Source organism: Stomoxys calcitrans, chromosome 2 (assembly GCF_963082655.1).
Source record: "Stomoxys calcitrans chromosome 2, idStoCalc2.1, whole genome shotgun sequence".
Classification (NCBI taxonomy): domain Eukaryota; kingdom Metazoa; phylum Arthropoda; class Insecta; order Diptera; family Muscidae; genus Stomoxys; species Stomoxys calcitrans.
The window spans coordinates 85,694,848-85,713,883 of record NC_081553.1 but is presented as its reverse complement, the minus strand read 5'-3'; the positions used below and the strand labels follow the sequence as shown (position 1 = coordinate 85,713,883).

The 19,036-nt window shown below is 41.4% G+C and overlaps 3 protein-coding genes across 5 annotated transcripts in view; 1 reads left to right on the top strand and 2 right to left on the bottom strand.

Moving 5' to 3' along the window:
• Positions 1-4,186: 4,186 nt before the first annotated feature.
• LOC106082197 (guanine nucleotide-binding protein-like 3 homolog) lies at positions 4,187-11,432 on the bottom strand. Its single transcript, XM_013244573.2, has 6 exons — positions 11,325-11,432; positions 10,922-11,268; positions 9,896-10,431; positions 9,155-9,411; positions 4,611-5,018; positions 4,187-4,548 (listed from the first exon to the last, which is right to left on the bottom strand). Exons 1-6 carry the CDS (start codon positions 11,344-11,346, stop codon positions 4,376-4,378), a joined length of 1,743 nt encoding a protein of 580 aa, XP_013100027.2. The 5' UTR covers positions 11,347-11,432; the 3' UTR covers positions 4,187-4,375.
• A 320-nt stretch (positions 11,433-11,752) lies between these two features.
• On the top strand, positions 11,753-15,934 carry LOC106082191 (small ribosomal subunit protein uS11m). Its single transcript, XM_013244568.2, has 5 exons — positions 11,753-12,032; positions 12,091-12,221; positions 12,551-12,651; positions 12,723-12,788; positions 15,761-15,934. Exons 1-5 carry the CDS (start codon positions 11,833-11,835, stop codon positions 15,866-15,868), a joined length of 606 nt encoding a protein of 201 aa, XP_013100022.2. The 5' UTR covers positions 11,753-11,832; the 3' UTR covers positions 15,869-15,934.
• The window catches only part of LOC106082190 (kelch-like ECH-associated protein 1B), a 55,868-nt gene continuing 52,766 nt past the window's right edge, over positions 15,935-19,036 (bottom strand). For all 3 annotated transcript variants that reach the window (XM_013244566.2, XM_013244565.2, XM_013244567.2), the window contains exon 5: positions 15,935-17,740. In XM_013244566.2, the coding sequence (XP_013100020.2) occupies positions 16,450-17,740 (1,291 nt within the window). In that variant the 3' untranslated portion in view covers positions 15,935-16,449. The remainder of the gene's footprint in view (positions 17,741-19,036) is intronic.

The following is a 19,036-nucleotide window of genomic DNA, read 5'->3' as shown; positions in this document are numbered from 1 at the left end:
AATTACACTTAGCACAGTTGTTGGAAGTGATACCAAAACACCACGTGCAAAATTTCAGCCAAATCGGATAAAAATTGCGCTCTTTAGAGGCTCAAGAAGTCAAGACCCAAGATCGGTTTATATGCCAGCTATATGAAAACTTGGACCGATTTGGCCCATTTACAATCCCAACCGACCTACACTAATAAGAAGTATTTGTGTTTACTTCTTCAAAAGTTGACGTGCTTTCGACAGACAGAGGAATGAACGTATGGACGGATGGACGGATGGACAGACATGGCCAGATTGACTTAAAATGTCATAACACTGGCGGAGGGTATAACAACTAAAAATCCCCCCTTTGTGTGAAAGGGGGAAGTTTAGGAAGTGAAATGACGCCGAAATAGACAGTGGGGAACTCGAATTAAAGAAAATGCAAGCCTCTGCACTATGGTGGCCTCCTTTAGATTAAATTACATTCGCGCAATTTTTTTTTTGAAAAAAATTTTCGCCTGCGCTGCTGTTTTCAAAAATAAATTAGCAAACATAGGATTCAGATTCCCATTCAGTTGGTTTGGAGGATTCAAATTTGAAAAAATAGTATCCATATTTGTGTCCCCCAAACCAATGAGAAGTGGTAACTGATAGCAAAATAGCCAGTTTCGTGAGATTAAAAAGTACTCGCGATAATAAAAGTCCTAAAGGGGTTAAAATCTGACGCTAACGATAGCAGTCAAGTTTTTTAACATATACTCATTTTTTCAACAGAGGTTCAAAATTCTCATGGCCCTGCAGCCTCGGAATTGACTTTCATGCCTTTTCCCCCGCAAAAATTTTCTTAATTTGAATACCATTTTGCCTACATTCCGTACATTTTCACTAGATGAGGGGGAGGGCCCGTTTTGGGGCCCCCAGGCTCAAACCCCAATAACGGACTTCATATTCGTTTTCATGGGGTCAAATTAGGGGTGTGTGCAAAAAATTATATTTTTTTCCATTTTCCCCGCAATCTGCACTTTTGCCACGATCTAATACTGCACGGAAGTTAGACACCGGAAAGCTGCAAACGAAGTAGATTGCAACGGTATACTCTCACCGACTGACCCAATTGCTTGGAGAAAGCTCTCCTTGTCGCTATGATATAGCGGCTAGAGATGTGCTCGTGAGTGATTTTTCACTCACACTCACAAGAAAAAAATCTTACTCACGCACGACTTTTTTATTTTGACTCACGCTCACAAGACAAACATTTTACTCACGAACAACTCACGAGAGGGGGGAGTTGTTCGTGAGTAATGGGGATGATACTACAAATCATGCGTATCATCCCCATTTGTAAAGATGCATAATACCGCCATACCCACCCATAGGGCTACCACACGGGTTGGCTAGGAGCTCCAAACCATGTGGTATTCATCGTCATCACGAAAAGCTCAGCTGTGAGCTACAGCGCGCGTTCTAAGATAGCGGATAAGGAAATGCTTCATACGGAGTAGTTGCAACTGCAGTCGCGGGTAATCGGCGGTAACGAGTGTAGAGTCCTAGTAAGACACCGGCCAGCACCGGCTCTTGCTTAAATACTGAGTGCCTATGATGCTCGATATGACAAGGCGAGTTATTGCAGCCTTTAAATAAGCAATGGTCATAATGTTCACGCGGCGATCGATTCTATGGACCGGAACGAGCTTACTCATCTATAAGAGCTTGAAAAAGATTGCTACCTCCACATGGTAATGTGGCTACGACAATAACAACAACAAAAACAGGGCTACCACACGTTCGGAAGTGCACGGGATATTGACGCGTCAATTAAAGGGCATTTGCAGAATAAGAAAAAGCCATAGGCCAGGAAAGCGAGAGCTGCCTATCAGAGGTCTTGCTCATACCTCAGACAGAAACAGGGTGAAAGACTTATCATGAGAGGCTTATTTTCTTCGAAACGTGATGAGTTACTCTGATGTGAAATAAACAATTCGAAGTTTCTTGGTCCACTTCCCCACTGGGGACAATCGATTGACGATCGGCACTGCTTCACCTGTAGTAGGGTCGGAGAATGGGGCCAATTAGATTGCAGCTCACTCAGTATATATCAAGAAACTGTCAAGGCAGAAAAGTTAGAAAATGTGAGTGCTATGGGTGTATTTCCTGAACCAGTCGCAGTCGTAACGGAACCTGGAAATCAGTATCTGTGATCGGGAATCTTACGCTGCGAGAACCGGATCTAGATCTGTGGTCTAGAAACTTTCGCTGCCACGGTAAAGGAGACTTATGTCTCAGCCTGCAGAAAGTCCCTGCCAGTTTTTGAGGGACCGTCCACTTTGAAGGACCGTACACTAAAACTTTCTTGGTGCAGTCCCCTGGGCTCGATTTAAAAGATTGTGAATAGAGGATCTCCAAAAGGAGGATTTTGGTCCATTCTTTGATGACTCCTGGTTAGCAGAAGGCTTAGGGTTTTGTCTACGCAGATGACTTGCTGTGGTTGTTGTTGCCACATACATCTACGAGGATGTACCGATCCACGTCAAGCTTCATAGGTGAGCAAGCTCGTTCCGGTCCATGGGATGATGTCGTCATCATAGGGGCTGGCTGATTCCTTCCTCTATTGCGGACCTTGTCCAGGGGGTCCAAAATTGGTACTTTTCATATTACTAAATCTGAACCGATTTTAACAAAATTCATAGCATTCTTCTTTGGGCTATAAAAGTGATATGAGGAAAATTTCGTGATGATTGGATAAAAAATCTCCACCTCGACTACAAAAAAAAAACAAGACGAAAAAGCGATACAGAAAAGTTACATCGACGATGGGTACGGCTTTTTACTTTTTTTACTATCACAGCCACATAAATGGTGTAGGGTATCCAACGTTCAGTCCGGCTACACTTATTGCCTTTTTACTTTTGATTTTTCATTTTTAAGTTTTTTTTTGGTTGGGCTGTAGCACTTCCCTATCAAAATGTGTAGCTACCCCAAGGGAGGCCACCGTAGCGTAGAGGTTAGCATGTTCGCCTATAACGCTGAACGCCGGGGATCGAATCCTGCCGAGACCATTAGAAAAATGTTCAGCGGTGGTTTTTCCCTCCTAATGCTGGTAACATTTGTGAGGTACTATGCTATGTAAAACTTCTCTCCAAAGAGACACACCGTTCGGACTTGGCTATAAAAAGAAGGCCCCTTGTCATTGAGCTTAAACTTGAATCGGACTGCACTCATTGATATGTGAGAAGTTTGCCTTGTTCCTTAATGTTCATGGGCAAAATTTGCAAATTTTACCCCAATGGCTCCAACCCAAGGCATGAACTAGGGATGTCAAAAAGTTACCAAAGCAAAAAAGGCGTCAAGCGAAGAAGAGGTCTAGTAAGAAAAGGAGAGAGGAAAAACGAACACAGAATTGAAAAGACATGAATGTGAAAGAATCGAGATGCTTTGACTTCATAGCATCTCGATTCGCTTACATTCATCAGCTCACATGAATTCCGAAAATTGTACCAAAGATGCGGACATCAAACCACTGACTATGCCACAGAAAAATCCTTCTGCAGAGTCGGAAAAGTGGCAACAATGGAAAGGAAAGAAAAGCCAACCCTGATGATAGCATAGCATGTATACTGCCTAGTCTGAATGAGGCTTAGGTTGAAGTAACCTGACTGAAGAACTACAAGGTACCAAGGATCTGACTAGATGGACGAATACCCAATGATAAGAACCTCTGCATACTATGTTTCGTGAACCAGAATGGAGACAAAACAGTATGATACAACTACAACTACAGAGGAAATAGTCTTACACTTACCGGCACTCAGAATTTACATACGTACTCGATTGATTACTTCGATATGCTTATTCCAAACGCATTTTCTGCTTCAATGAACACGAGTCTTTTTTTTAAGCATTCGTCAAATTATGTGGTATCCAACGAATAGGCAATTGATGATTGATGCTTATCATTACAATGTCCAAAAATTACTCGATCTCATGTTTTGCCACATATTCGGTTTGCTTTATGATCGAAGGTTTTCGGAAGCTTTTTTTCCATGGAAATCTCAAGTTATTTCTAAAAGCGAAAAGAAAATTGAATCCAAAAATAAATCCCTATATAACGACTATTAATAACAATGCAAACAAAATACGGGCCCATTCGTTATAATGGGGAATCCACTGAAACAAATCGTCTCATTTGACATCTTCAGCCTGTAGGAGCCAGATCTTATTTTTCGATTTGGTTTCTTAACCACAAGCCTACTGATAGGCTTTTTTTATTTTCACAACATTTTCTTAAGTTCTTATGTACCTTAGCAATACATATTAAAAAAAAGCTCATAAATTTCAATAAAATAATTTTTGTATATAAAATATAAGTTATATCCAATAAAAGCAACTAATAAACTAATCAATTTCATTCAATGATATAATCTTGATCGAAATCGTATTTATCATCGCTGTGTGTGTTGCTTATGCTGAAACTGTCTAAAACATCGGCAATTTTAGAGACTTTCTTTTCATTGCGTATATTTTGTTTTTTCTTTTTCTTTTGCAGCTCCTTTAGGTTTTTATTAAGTGTTTGATTGCCTATTCAAAGAAAATAAAATAAATGAGTGTAAAATTCTTTTGAAAAAAATGTGTTGTCTTACCTTCCAAGTCCATGGTAGGATCTGACTTTTCTCTCCTTTCACCCTCATCTAATTTTCGCTTCTTTCTCTTACTATGCGATTCTGTTTCATCGATTATTGTATTTGGTTCGTCTTCGTCTTTGTCCTCATCCATTGGTTTATATTCTACCGGTCCGGTTGAGGTTATTTCCATGACATCATCTTTTTTCACATCAAAATTATTGAGAATTTCCGTTTCCATTGCCTCAAAATTATCAACATCAAATTCACGGGCCTCGGCATGTACAATGCACGCACTGACATGGATATCTTTATTTTCCACAATTTCTGGTGGTTGTGTGCAATATTTGATTTTGCCTGTGTTCCAATCGTTGAGAACACTACGGGCAGCGGCAACGACATCAGGTACGCCCTTTTTCAAAAATTTACCTAAAAATAGAGGTGAAGGAAATAAAGATGGTTAATGGTATTCTTTAATGAAAGAGAGAATATTAAGATCTCCAAGGAGTGTCTCATACAATCCTAGTGACCCTAGAATCAGGGAACTGAATCTAGAAATCTATAGGGTGGCCAAGGATTATAAACTAAACTTAAAGCTATTGATAAGTTGTGGTTAACTGTCAAGGTTCTCCCGAAACCTGGTAATGGTAGGATCTCCGTCACTTTTTACAAAGTAGCAGTGACTGATATGAAGATATGCGACGGATTGTCCCGAGCACTCAAAGAGAGACAAAACGAAAAGGGGCACTCTAAAGAAGGGACGGATGCTGATATTCCATAAACATTTACCTCCAGTATCTGGCGGAATTCTTCCAGGAGTTGTAACCTGAAAATCTTACCAATGGGACCATCAGGGCTTTCACAATTCACCACCTGGACAGCCAGCCGAATTGCCCGATGCAGTCTTTCATCGGCAATGACAGCCGCCTCAGTGTACAACACAAGGATACAATTACCTTGACGAGTGAGGTTAAAAAAGTGTTCGAGGTCATGGTCGATGGATAAAGAATTCCGACAGTAAAACACCGAAAGATTCTAGGAGTGACCTTCAATAATCATTCCTCGATGTCTCATGCTAATTCACTCTGTGATGAGGTAAATTTTTGGCCGGCAGCACTATAAAAAGGCAACGAAGCCCGATTAACAACCTATATGACGATTGGCCAACTGTTGGTGAAATACGCAGCCCCTTTGGGGGCCGCAAGAGTAAGCGAAACATAGTGGGAAAATCTACGGGTCCGATAAAACAAGGCTTTGAGGACAATCATGCACTGCCGCCAGCTGGCAAGCACTGACCACAATTGCCTTAGTTCCTATTGGTCTGAAATTCTTCTGTACTAGATGCGTGTCCTCCTTGTAACCAGGGACCACGCGACAAAGATCAACTGTCCATCCAACTAGCCAATTCTACTCGAAATCGTTGTTGTTGTAGCAGTGTGTTGTGTTTTATTTCCGTATGCTTTGTTCTGTGGAATATACAGATCCAGGAACTCTGAGACTAAGGTGGGGTGCTTCCAGAGGGATCTGGATCTGAGTCGACTGAGACTGACTAGGCAGTTAAACAGATCACGTGTGTCGTGTGGTCCCAGGTCACAATCGGGAAACGCATTCTGCACGTTGGCATCAATCATTGCTCTGTAGAAGTTGAGGCGGCCCCCTCTGCCAGATCGTAACTGAGCCAGACCTACTCTGGTTTGCCGGGGGAGTACAATTTCTTCAGGTGCAATGGGTGGCGGTTGGTCTCCAAGGAGTAGTCTCTCAAACGTTTTGGCTACAGGACAGCCAGCTGAATTGGGAGATCGGTCTATACGACTCTCCCTTACTCGGGTCCCTTCCAGGCTTCAATAGTGGGATCACTCTGCCTAAATTGACGGTTGAACAACCTGGCGTGTCTCTTCGGGTAAGTCGCAGTTACGTCGCCAAATGTGACATAGGTTCCATCCCTTCTACCAGGGTTCGAGTGTGACTTAACAGTAGATCACAGCTTGCGTAAACCGTTACCTAAGTCACATTGATCCAAGTGCTCCAGTCACAAAATTTCGTGTATGTTCGGTGACTACCATATTTATTTCCATATCGCCGATTCTAGGTATGGGAGGCCACCTTAGCGCAGTGGTTAGCATGTCCGTCTATGACGCTGAACGCGTGGGTTCGAATCTTGGCGAGACCATCAGAACAAATTTTCAGCGGTGGTTTTCCCCTCCTATTGCTGGCAACATTTGTGAGGTACTATGCCATGTAAAACTTCTCTCCAAAAAGATGTCGCACTGCGGGATGCCGTTCGGACACGGCTACAAAAAGGAGGCCCCTTATCATTGAGCTTAAATTCGAATCGGACTGCACTCATTGATATGTGAGAAGTTTGCCCCTGTTCCTTAGTGGAATTATCATTATATCAGCAAAATTTGCAATTTGCATTTTCGATTCTTGGGTAAATGGGGTCCGTGCAACGATTCCCATCTCGGTCGTCTGCGAGTACCGCTGCGTGCGCGGGAAAATTGGGCCGCCCTTGAGGTATTTGACCGGATGGTATAAAGCGAGCGGATGGTATAATGCGATCCTTACGTAGCACATTGTATCCGTTACAACTGTGCAGGTGTTGGTCTGGGCATCGTCCTGGAAATCGTTTTAACGTTGCAGTTCTTATATCTTTGCAACGGTGGCGCGAAGATTAGCTTGACCGCCTAGGACAGAACGCTTTGGTTAAAATACTAGCGAAATCATTAAACGCTTTCGCTCTGCTACGGCGCTTTCGTAGTTCGATATAAAATGGAGGCTTTAATATCATTAAGCTTAAACTTGAATCGGACAGCACTAATTAATATTGCCTTCGTGGAACTTTCATGGGAATATTTGCAGCAACCAAAAATTGTTGTAGTTGCAAATTTGCGGAGGGGTAACTACTTTTTGCCAGAACGAACTATGGATGCCACAGTGGCGCAAAAGTTAGCAAATCCGCCTATGACACCGAATGCCTGATTTAAAATTCCGGCATGAAAATCAGAAAACATTTCAGCTGTGGTTATTCTCTTTCTAACGCTGGCGACATTTGTGAGCGATCCTGCCATGTTAAAACTTCTCTACCAAGTGGTACCGCTATACGGCACGCCGTTCTGCCTCGGCATAAAAAGGAGGCCCTTCGAACCAAGTACGTGCATAGAAACGATTGCAGTTGCTCCACGGGATAACTATGAGCACCACACAGGCTGGAACTTTCAGCTCCGAACTCTATGGTGTACATCGTTATCACGAGAAGCTTAGCTGGGAGCTACCGGACTCATTTACAGTTTGGAATGCTTCATGCGAAGCAACTGTTATTGCAGTCGCAGACAATCAGCGACCTCGATGGTCTCAACAAGCAGCCGGTAGGCACCTGCTCTTGTCTAAATAAGGACAAGGCGAGTTATTGGAAATGGTAATTTTTTTTTTCCGCGGCGATCGGTGCTATGGACAAGAACTAACTTGCTCCACAATGTGGCCACTACAACAACAAGAGATTCCAATGGGGCTTGTGATGTCAGCCTTAAACCTGGTACTGACTTCATTCACAGCAAAAATGCCTATTAAATTATTGCGGAATCCGACGGACTCTCTCTTTTGTCAGAACACAAACAAAAGTCAAACAACAACACACAACAAAGGCAACAGTGTGGAAGCAGTGTTGATTCGGCTTATTTCGTGAGCATTTAATTACATTTGCAATAAAAATTGTGCAAAATTTATTCTGATGCAGCGACATGTCGCTTCTATTTTGCTCATAGAACTCAGTACCACTTGTTCGAAATGTGTTCCCATTTTCTTCGTCACCATTTTTTAAATGTTTAAAAGTTGTTCGTGTGAAAATTCGAAGACAGTACTGGGCTTTAGGCACGCACGGCTGCGTAACAGCTCAGATCGATTAAAATAAAGATCTCGGAAATTTATACTCTGCTCCAAAAATTTTCACTCGCTCTCTCTCACACTCGCTTCCCCATCTCCTTATCTCTTTCTCCCGCTTTCTTTCTCTCGATTTCTCTTTCTCTCGCTTTCTCTCTCTTTCGCTTTTTCTCTTTCACGCTTTTTCCGTCTCTCGCTTTCTTTCTCTCACGCTTTTTCTCTCTCACGTTTTTTCTCTCTCTCTCGCTTTCTCCCTCTCTCGCTTTCTCTCTCTCGCTTTCTCTTTCTCGCTTTCTCCCTCTCTCGCTTTCTCTCTCTTGCTTTCTCGTTCTCGCTTTCTCGTTCTCGCTTTCTATCTCTCTCGCTTTTTATCTCTCTCGCTTTCTATCTCTCGCTTTCTCTCTCTAGTTCCCTTTCCCTTTCTCTCTCGAGTTCCCTTTCCCTTTCTCTCTCTAGTTCCCTTTTCCTCTCTGGTTTTTTCTCTCTCTCTCTTTTTAATTCTCTCTCTCGTATTCCCCTCTCTTGCATTTCCTCTCTCTCGCATTTCCTCTCTCTGTCTCACATTCCCTCTCTCTCTCGCTTTCTCTCCTTCCCCCTCACGATTTCGTGAAGATCTGTTGCAGTCCCACCCATCTCAGAATGTGTTTTTTTTGTTGTTGTTATTTATGTGTTTGAGATTATGAACTTACCCATACGAGCAGCTTTTTTGGCGAAGAATTCCTCAAAACTTTCATATTCCGTAATATCGTACAATTTACAAAAGTATTCTTTGCTGGCACGTTTTAAAACACTCTCGGCTATGGTAAAGGGATCCTTAACATCACCTACACGCTGGGCATTCTTCAAAACGGCTGGCATATTGTCACTCTTTCCTGAATTTGTGAATACAATACCGGGACAATCGATGAGCTTTATTTTGGAATCCAATTCGACTTCTTGCATAGCTCTGAAAATGAAATACAGCACCAAAGTTTTAATATAACCGCTAATAGCCATGCTGTAAGCTGACGGCAATTGCAGACAATGCTTTTCTCCTTCGTTAAAATTATTCTTATATTTACTATAAAAAAATAAATAACGAAAAGTATATTAAATCTGGCAAAACTGCGTTTTAAACGGAGCAATTTGGGTTTTTTTCATGCCCCCATATATTGATCCAAAGAAGAGGAATTTCATTTTAGTGCGAAATATATGGGGTCTTTCATTACCAAAACACCCCCTTGGATCCACAACCTAGGCAATACGGTTGTCAATTAGAAGGTATTGATGAACTGATAAGGGCAAGTTTCCACCCATAAGTTTATGGGTCTTTAAAATAGGACCAAATATTCATGTATTTCGCCAATATGCAATTTTGCCATTTTACAAGCCACAAAAGTTCTCGGGAGGAAAAATTAAAATATTCTTTTCTTAACTATCCAACAACTTACCTTGTCACACCTGGTGTACATCCAACCGAACAAGATTTTCCTCGAGTCAATGAGTTGATTATGGAACTTTTGCCGACATTTGGTATACCAACCACACCAACACGTATCGACGTCTTGATACCCTTATTGCGACAATAATTACCCAACATAGACATTAACAGTTCAGCGCCAACACACATCGATCCTTGCATTGCCTTTTCCGAATTCATTTGATGGAATTTACGTCTGCCAAGCTTTGTATTTTGATCTTGTGTTGATGCTTTAAAAGCGGTAACTGGGCCCAAACGTCTAAAGTATTTAAGCCAAGCATTTAAATTTTCTTTAGGCACCAAATCGGCTTTATTCAAAATCAAAACAAGACGTTTATTTCCTGGCGATGATTTAACAGCACGTTCAACTTCAACACAACGTGTTCCCAAGGGATCACGAGCATCAACAACTTCCAAGACTACATCGGCATTTTCCAAGACCTTTTTGAATTCTTTGAAATATTGTTTCAGGGATTGCTCCTTGGCATCGGCACCTTTGTATTGTTTCTGTAAAGAGAAGATTATATGACATTTTTAGTTTAGATGCCTATTATAAATAGAATGATGTTGGAGTTCTTGATAAAAACTTCCAAAAGCTATTCAATTGTAGAAATTAACTCTTTTTACCTCAAAACTTAAAGGTCTTTTGATATAAGAGGTCGGTGAGCACTATTACTGGAGTTATAACCGGCCACTGTGTTATAGACCAAATGGCGGGGCACATGGGATTTGCTTATAATATTTTGGGTTTTGATGACCTATTCCGTCGTTAGGGCGAAGGTGGTCACAAAATGGGCCAAACTGAGAAAACTTACCTTCATGGTGGATTACCCTTTCAACCTAACCCTTAACTCAAACTATAGCCCTATGTACTTTTGGAAGCTATCACATCATCGCCTCAATAAACTGTCAACTTCCTGCTTATCTGAGGCCATAACAAACTGATTTCTATAAACATTTTATGTTTGAATGTTATTCTAATGTTTTTCAAACTCACCTCTTCACTGGCAACATCGTTTTCATGCATAATTGAATGCACAGTGCCACGCATATCCGCATCATCGGCTAAAGCCTCCAGACTTTTGAATCGGTTCTGATCCTTCTCATTTTTAAAAGCCTCTCTTCGCCTTTGCCGTTCCTCCTCTTGGCGTTTTTTCGCCTCTTCCACTTCCTTTAAAATGTCTTCCTTGAAGGGACATATATTGGGAATTTGTATGAGCTTTTGTTTTTTGCTGCCCTTCTTGGGATTCTTCTTTTCGGCACGACGTATTTTCTTGTTGTGATCACGTACCTTTTTTTCAATTTTGTGTTTAAGACGGCCGGTAATACGTTTCGATTTTTTTGCTGTAGAAAATCAATTAGTTATATTGTTTCAAGGAAAATGCCAAATAAAAACTTACTTTTAAGACGTTTTAAAGCCATTTCTTAATAAAAATTCAAAATTCCCTTGCAAAAAACCAAAACACGTGAAACCAAATCAAAAATGGGCAGTCAAAGAGAAATGCAAACGTCAAAATGGAAAAACAGAGAGTTGCCACTCACCAAAATAACATATGTCTGGAAGTACTGTATAGATAAATGTTATAAAAAGGTACTGGGTGGTAATGCTACATTGAATTCTGGTTGTATTATTATAAATTCGTTTAAGAATTTATTACCCGCCAATCAGTCTTGTCTTTTTCCCCAAACTAAATAAGTATATATTTTTAAAATAAAACTGCAATATAACATTTAATTTGACTTTGAAAACCTAAAATCCCCTTTATATTTTTATTACAATTTTATTTATTTCTGAATCACCCTGCTTCGTTTCCTAAGCAGCTGTTTTTTGTGATGTAATTTTAGAGAATGCTGTTTCGTGCATAATTTTGGACATTTAGTAGTTTTTCTCACATTTATTCAAAGAAAATGTCTTTGAAAACCTTGTTCACGGCAGCAATACAAACCTCAAGGCGATCCTTAAACCAAAAAACATGGGCAAATAGTTTTCATACCAGCAGCATTGTTAGGAAAGCTGAAGACCGCAAAGAAATGCTTGCCTCAATGCCAGCCAAGGATGAGGGTACTGCCGGTGAAAAATCTATTGATATTGATACCTTGTTGGGCAAGTATGTATAATGTGCAAGAAACCAAAAACAAACAATGACTTGCCATGGTTAATTTCAGAAAAGAGAAATTCTTCCCTGACGCTGGATTGAACAATCAACTTTTCAATGGCTTGCCTTTCAGTGATATACCTATTGCAAACATACGAGTTTCACCCAACAATACCATTATTGTGTTCACAGATAGTAAAGGTATGAAGAAGAATATTTTAAATTGAAATCCATACAGAAGGCAAATTATGGTTAACTATCAATTAATTCTGGTCCCTGAGCTCACCTCGATCTCAATTGCTCATAGTTTAGGAGATCTTGTTACAAGGCATAAAAGACTGATTAATTGACAGTGCTTTATGCACGATCCCCACTGAAGTCCATTTTTTCCGTGACGAGAACGATCCAAGATCACTTCTGGTCAAGCATTTCTTTCCCTCCGCAAGTCTCAGCTTCAAACCACTTTGTCAATTCCACCATTGTGATTTCTATTTTCTTTGTTTAACTCTAATATTATATTCATATTTTAGGTGTTCCCCGATTGACACATTCCTGTGGCGTTGAAGGCTTCAAAAATGCCCGCAAAGGTACCAATATTGCTGCCCAGGCCACTGCTATAACAGTCGGAAGTGTAAGTTTTTTAAATTCTTAACAATAAATCGTTTTTAATTTATTTAACATCTTTATATCGCTAATTTTCAGAAAGCTCTCGAATTAGGTTGGAAAACTATTCGTGTGAAAGTTAAAGGATTGGGACCAGGAAGGATGGTTAGTACAAAAACATGCAATATTTTTAATTATTTTATCAAAAAACCACAAAGGAATCCTTATCGACATCTTGACTAGTAGTATAAAATGAGTTAAGAAACAGCAGCAAACTTTCCGTTGTATCTCAATGATACGGCTCCTTTTTATAGCTCAAAGTCACTCCGGCGTGAGGTGGCGCCTTAAATAACCAATCCGTCTTTGGATCGGAACGAGCTTGTTCATTTACAGGAGCATGAAGAGGATCGCCCTCTCCACATGTGGTTACAACAACAACAACTTGTGTCATATGTTTACAAGAGGGAAAACAGTTAACACGTTAACTCCATCGCCATCAGGTGCTTTTGCCGACAGATGGCGTCCAAGAACGCAATTCACTCGACAGTTGGTTACCGCTTTCGTTACAGTATCTTAATTTTTTCTGTATAAGACTGTCTCTTGAGTAGTGCTGAAACTTTTGGTCCAGATCATAAACGTCGCTAAAGATTGGTTATTGTTGTAGTAGCAGTTTATGGTACACTGAGGCGGCAGCTCTAGCCGATGAAGGAATTCATCGGGTCAATCCGGTACATACAACCGGCTGCCATGGGATTGCTAAAGATTGGTTATTGTGTATTTGCCTCTTTGAGAACAAAGTAGGGAACTACATACAATAACATAGGCTTAGATTCTCTGGCCATTAGCCAGAAAAGAATCTCACATCTTGTGATAGACGTTATAATTTTCTAATACTCAGCGATTGTAATCGGACAATAGGCGACTGATTTCGTGCTTGTAACTAGACATCAGTTGCCTGGTTACATTACATACCACTGGCGGTATGTTGTTGTTGTTGTAGTAGTTTGTTGTATTCTATCTTTCGTCTTCTTGATTCTGTTGAGTGTCAAGAACTAGGAACTCTGTGTCTAAGATGGAGAGCGTCCACAGGGGTTTGGGTCTGAGTCGAGTATGTCTGGCTGCGCAGTTAAACAGGTGACGTGTATCGTGTGGTCCCTGGTTACAATCAGGACATACATCTTGCACGTCGGCATCAATCCTTGCTCTGTAGGAGTTGAGGCGGCTGCATCTGCCGGAACGTAATTAAGCCAGAACTACTCTGGTTTGCCGGGAGAGGTCAGTTTCTTTAGGTTCAATGGGAGGCGGTCGTTCTCTAAGGACTACATTCACCCGGTAGCCATTTACCGCATCTGCTACCGTATCTGCATGAATGATGTCTAGACCTGCCGCTTGATCTAGAGGTTCTCTCTTGTAGCGCTGAACCTCACGCTCTAGATCATGTGGATTTTCCTTAAGGCTTCTGGGCGGTGGATATCTATCCACAAGATGATGATTTGGATGGTCTCTGCGATAACAACCCAAAAGGTATTGCTTGGACATCATGTAGTTATGTCTTCGCACTGGTAGTATCTTTGTCTCCTGATGGAGGTGGTCCACATGAGAACTGAGAAGACAGCCCGTCGCAGTTAGGAGGGCGGCATTCTGACAGATCTGAATATTATTCCACCGCGTGCCACAAAGCTGGCGAGACCACACTGGCGCTTCATAACTTACCACAGACCGGCCAATTGCTTTGTACGTGGTCCACAAGGTTTTTTGTCTGCACCCCAAGTGTTGCCAGCAAGTGACTTGAGGACCTTGTTTCTACTTTTGACTTTATCGGAATCATTTCTCCATCGACCATCACAGTCAGCTCAGTATTCACCTCACGCTATTTGTAGTGAACAATGTGGCTGAAGATTTGATGGCAGAGCAGATTTCTTGCAGCGAAATATGAGGCAAGTTCGTTGAGGTAGACGTTCAACCTATCGCAGATGTCAACAATGGTTGGGGGGCCTAATGCCATGATCGTACAATCGTCCGCATATGATACGATCTCTATGCCGTCTGGAGGGGGTGGAATGGAGGATAGGTAGAGGTTAAACAGTGCCGGAGATATCACCCCACCTTGGGGAACTCCCTGGTTCACTTTAAGGTGCTTCGACTTCTTAACCCTAAATTCCCCAAATGACTGGCGACCACACAGATAATTCGTGAACCAGCGTTTCAGGCCTGGCTGGAGGGACGTGTTGGAGATGTTCTCAAATATTGTAGTTTGGCATGGCTGACCGTGTCGAATGCCTTCGATAGGTCCAGTGCCACCAGGACCGTCCTATCACATGGCCTGGACTGACTGAAGCCACGGCAAATGTGTGCGGTGATGGCATGCAAAGCAGTTGTTGTGCTATGCAGTCTTCGAAATCCATGTTGATGCTCGGCGAATGGAAATTCTCCTACGAGACTCGGGAGGAGTAATGCCTCAAGCGTCTTTGCTACTGGTGAGAGAAGGGAGATGGGTGTGTACGACTCCTACAAACTCGGGTCCTTACCAGGCTCCAGTAGCGGGATCACTCTGCCCATTTTGCAGACATCGGGTACTTAAAGAGTGTTAAAAGATAGGTTGAGTACAGTAGTGAGATACTCAACTCCAGGTAAATCCAGATTCTTTAACATTAATGTAGAGATTCCGTCGGGGCCCAACCCCTTGGATGATTTGGCGCCATGGATGACATTCGTAACTTCGCGCACGACCGATGAACAGCCATCACAATTGGCTATTCATCGGCTGGGAGACCACGAATACGGCGAATGGCTCTCCTCCTTGTCCTGTCACTCTTGGGATGCACAATAAAATGACGGTTGAACAACCTAGCGCAACTTTTCGGATCAGGCACGGCTACTTTGCCAAAAGTGACTGAGGTGCTGTCATCCCGTTTATCGGGGTTCGAGAGTGACTTAACAGTAGACCACAGCTTGCCGGTATGTTCACATTGTATAGCTCTATTTGAGAAGTTTCAGACTTGACAGCCTCCATATAATTCCTAGTATTAAGCGAATTAAGCGCAGGCTCGATACGTCTTAGATGTAACCTTTTCCTTTTCCAAAAAATGCAACACAATTTTAATTTGTCATTAAAAACAAATTATTTTTTATTTCAGTCTGCCATTAAAGGTCTGCAAATGAGTGGTCTTAATATTATATCGATAACCGACAACACTCCCGTTTCTTGGAATCCACCACGAGCACGCAAGCAAAGAAGTTTGTAAATCTTATGCCAATAGTGAAACATTGTTTAAAAAGTTGTTGTGTAATAAAAAGGAAAACAAAAACAATTCAAAAAAAGTTTATAATATTTTATTTCATATATTTATAACTACGGACTTTAAAACTATGCAGCAGGATTTTCGTAAAAAAAGGGAAGCAACTTAAGATGAAAAAGTTCGAAGGAGGGATTGAATGTTCTGTTTTTAAAAACTAGGCAAAGGAAATTTTATATTAGACTTAACTAATCCATGGTACATGACTAAATGGTAAAAGGAGTAGTATACACAATAGATATGGAATGTGAAATGTCAATACAGTAAGACTAATTGGGGGGAGGGGGTGTAACAAATGCATTGAGACATTGAAATGTAGCAGTTACATAAAGCAACAAAGGTTAGTTGCCGTCTTCCTATGTGGGTGTAACAGTATTTTCGAGAGCGAGAGAGAAGTTTTTCTCGAAGTATGATGCTAATATTTGCTATTATAATCTATTTTCCTTTTTTTTGTAATATATCACATATTATTGTGGTTGAACACTGGAACACTTGGGTGAACATTTTGAGTAGTAATGTCTGTCTCCTCTTCACACATCTAGCATTTTTTTCGTATGTCTCTCCAGCAGGCAGTGTACAAAATCGCATAAAATGGCCCGACTATTTGTGTATTTTCTAATGGCCTCAGCTATACAATGCGCTTTGCACTGGGCAAATTTGCATTTGCCTTTTGTGGCGGATGAAATGGGTGGTGAGCAATTCTCTTCTAAACTTTCTCCACTGTGACTTTGATCTTTAAACTGCTGCTGCGGCTGCTGCTGAGTAGAACTTACCCTGGAGACCGCAGGCATTTCAGTGGAAGTACTTATCGTTTTTTTCACATCTTCATTGGCAGCATTTGGATGACATTTTTTCAATCTCCATGACATTTTACACCTTCGTCGTTTGGATATTTTACTTGGAATGTTTCTAAACTCTGCGGGAGCATTAGTGCCATTTTTATTTGCAGCAGGAATTTCATTTTCATGATCACTTTGAGAAGGTGTTACTTTGAATATTTTACTTGGAGTATTACTAAACTCTACGGGAGCATTAGTTTTATTTTTATTTGCAGCTGGAATTTCATCTTCATTATCACTTTGGGAAGGTATTATTTCAGTTTCACAATTTCTACAGCCACCACTGCCAAATGATGTCTGGAAGCCCTGAGAAGAGGAACTACCACTGCCGCCCATGTCGCCACCGCCTCCCGAACCCGCGCCTCGACTGCCACCATGTTGATCGCTTAGATTTTCATTGTTAAAACCTCCATCGTTATCACGTTTAGAACTTTCATCCTCCATGCAGTCCATGAAATTATTTACACAAGATGGCTGGTATATCACTGCCGAGGCATGACCTGATCTTCCCGAACTCAAAGGTGTGCCTTGTTCCCAAGAATTCGTCTTGGGATCATATACCTCTACAATGGACAGGAAATTTGAACCATCAAAACCCCCTATCGCATAAAGTTTGCCATCCAAAGAAGTAAGAGATAAAGCACTGCGAGCAATTTTTATGGGAGCCATGTGCTCCCATATTTGATTTTCGGTATCGTAACGTTCGACCGTGGATAGTTGCCGCGTACCATCAAATCCGCCCACAACATAAATATATTGATTGATGGCCGCAACTCCCGCCCCACTTCTGCCACATGTCATGGGCTTGACAAAACTCCATTCATTATTTTCCGGATGATAACATTCTACTGAGGCAAAACGTTCGTGACCATCAAAACCTCCAATGGCATATAGGAGACGATTAACAACAACTACGCCAACACCCAAACGCTTGGTGTGCATCGGTTGCACCAGGAACCAACGATCAACTTCGGGATCATAACTGAAATGAAATAATAAGAAAAATAAATAAATTCACCAACAACAATCGTGAAAAACAGCCTAGACACTTAAATATGAACTTTGAGTGGAAAAATTTAAATATTACATCGTTCTCATTTTCTTTTATTTGAGTGCACTGCCCAAGCGCAGAGGTAAAAAAATGTCAAGTAATTATTTCTAAGCAAAAGACCGATCATTTTTTCGATGCAGCATTGGTCCTTATATATCAATCATTTTTTAAATGATTGTCATGCGCCATTACGCATTGTCATGCGCCGAACAAACAGTGACCGATTTTTTTTGGTGTTGGAGGTGGATACTAAACGCTGGGGAAATTAGTGGATTAAAATTGTTAGTTTATTCACAGGAGCTGATGAACTATCTTGCGCCCAATCTGGGCGTCAAAGGCCTGGCAGGAGAAAGGGTAGTTTTAAACGGAACCGGATGGCATACATTTTTTGTTTGTTTCTCTTTCGGGACGAGCTCAATGATCGGAGGTTTTTCATTGCAAATCGAAAAGGAAAGCCAGAAATCGCAACACACGCCAACCACTATGAAGTCTTTAAGGGCCGTACGGTGGTATGTTGTACTTATACTGAATTTACTGCGAAAACGCTTTTTTGATATAAATACCACATTAACCATTATATACTGTCTGCTATGCTGCAAAGGGCAGAGGCATACAAACTCGCTTACGATAGAGGTCGATTGATTGACAATGCTCTTCATAATGTGGTTGGCTAGATAGGAGGGAATTTCGGTGTGAGTTCCGTTACTTTGACGTTCTTTTTGGACAAAGAAGGGGGTTTTAATAACGTGAAGTTGGAGTCCACACACGGTCCTCTCGTGAACGTTTGAACCCCTCTCTATTGGTGCATTGGCTTGCCAAAAGGCTGAAGGCAGAATCACTGAAAGTATCGATTAGGAAGATTTTTACTAGAGGGGGGTTTTATGCCCACTTTTGTGTCTTTTGGTTTTCAATGATATTCTAAGGACTTTCCGAGAGGGGGAGAGTAAAGGTCATTGCTTACGCGGATAACGTCGTCATCATGGTGGACAGCCCATTCCTCTCTACTACTACGGACTTTGTTCAGGGGACGTTTTTGTTGTTTTAACCACACACTTGCATGTAGTAGTGCTCCTCGTCAAGCTCCAAAAGAGCTATTTCCGGTCCATAGAACCCATCGCTACGGGAACATGATGGCCATTGGTTATTTTAAGGCTCCAATTCGCCTTGTCATATCGAATATCAGAGGCACTCAATAGTTTTGCTAGGCATCGGGTCTGGCGCCTGGCG

Excerpts from the sequence above, each read along its gene's own strand:
- LOC106082197 (XM_013244573.2), bottom strand. The coding sequence starts at position 11,346 with ATGGCTTTAAAACGTCTTAAAA. Across the intron at positions 10,432-10,921 it reads ACGATGTTGCCAGTGAAGAG|AAACAATACAAAGGTGCCGA; the intron begins GTGAGTTTGAAA and ends TTCTCTTTACAG. Across the intron at positions 4,549-4,610 it reads TCCTACCATGGACTTGGAAG|GCAATCAAACACTTAATAAA; the intron begins GTAAGACAACAC and ends TTCTTTGAATAG.
- LOC106082191 (XM_013244568.2), top strand. The coding sequence starts at position 11,833 with ATGTCTTTGAAAACCTTGTTCACGGCAGCAATACAAACCTCAAGGCGA. Across the intron at positions 12,652-12,722 it reads CTGCTATAACAGTCGGAAGT|AAAGCTCTCGAATTAGGTTG; the intron begins GTAAGTTTTTTA and ends GCTAATTTTCAG. Across the intron at positions 12,789-15,760 it reads GATTGGGACCAGGAAGGATG|TCTGCCATTAAAGGTCTGCA; the intron begins GTTAGTACAAAA and ends TTTTTATTTCAG.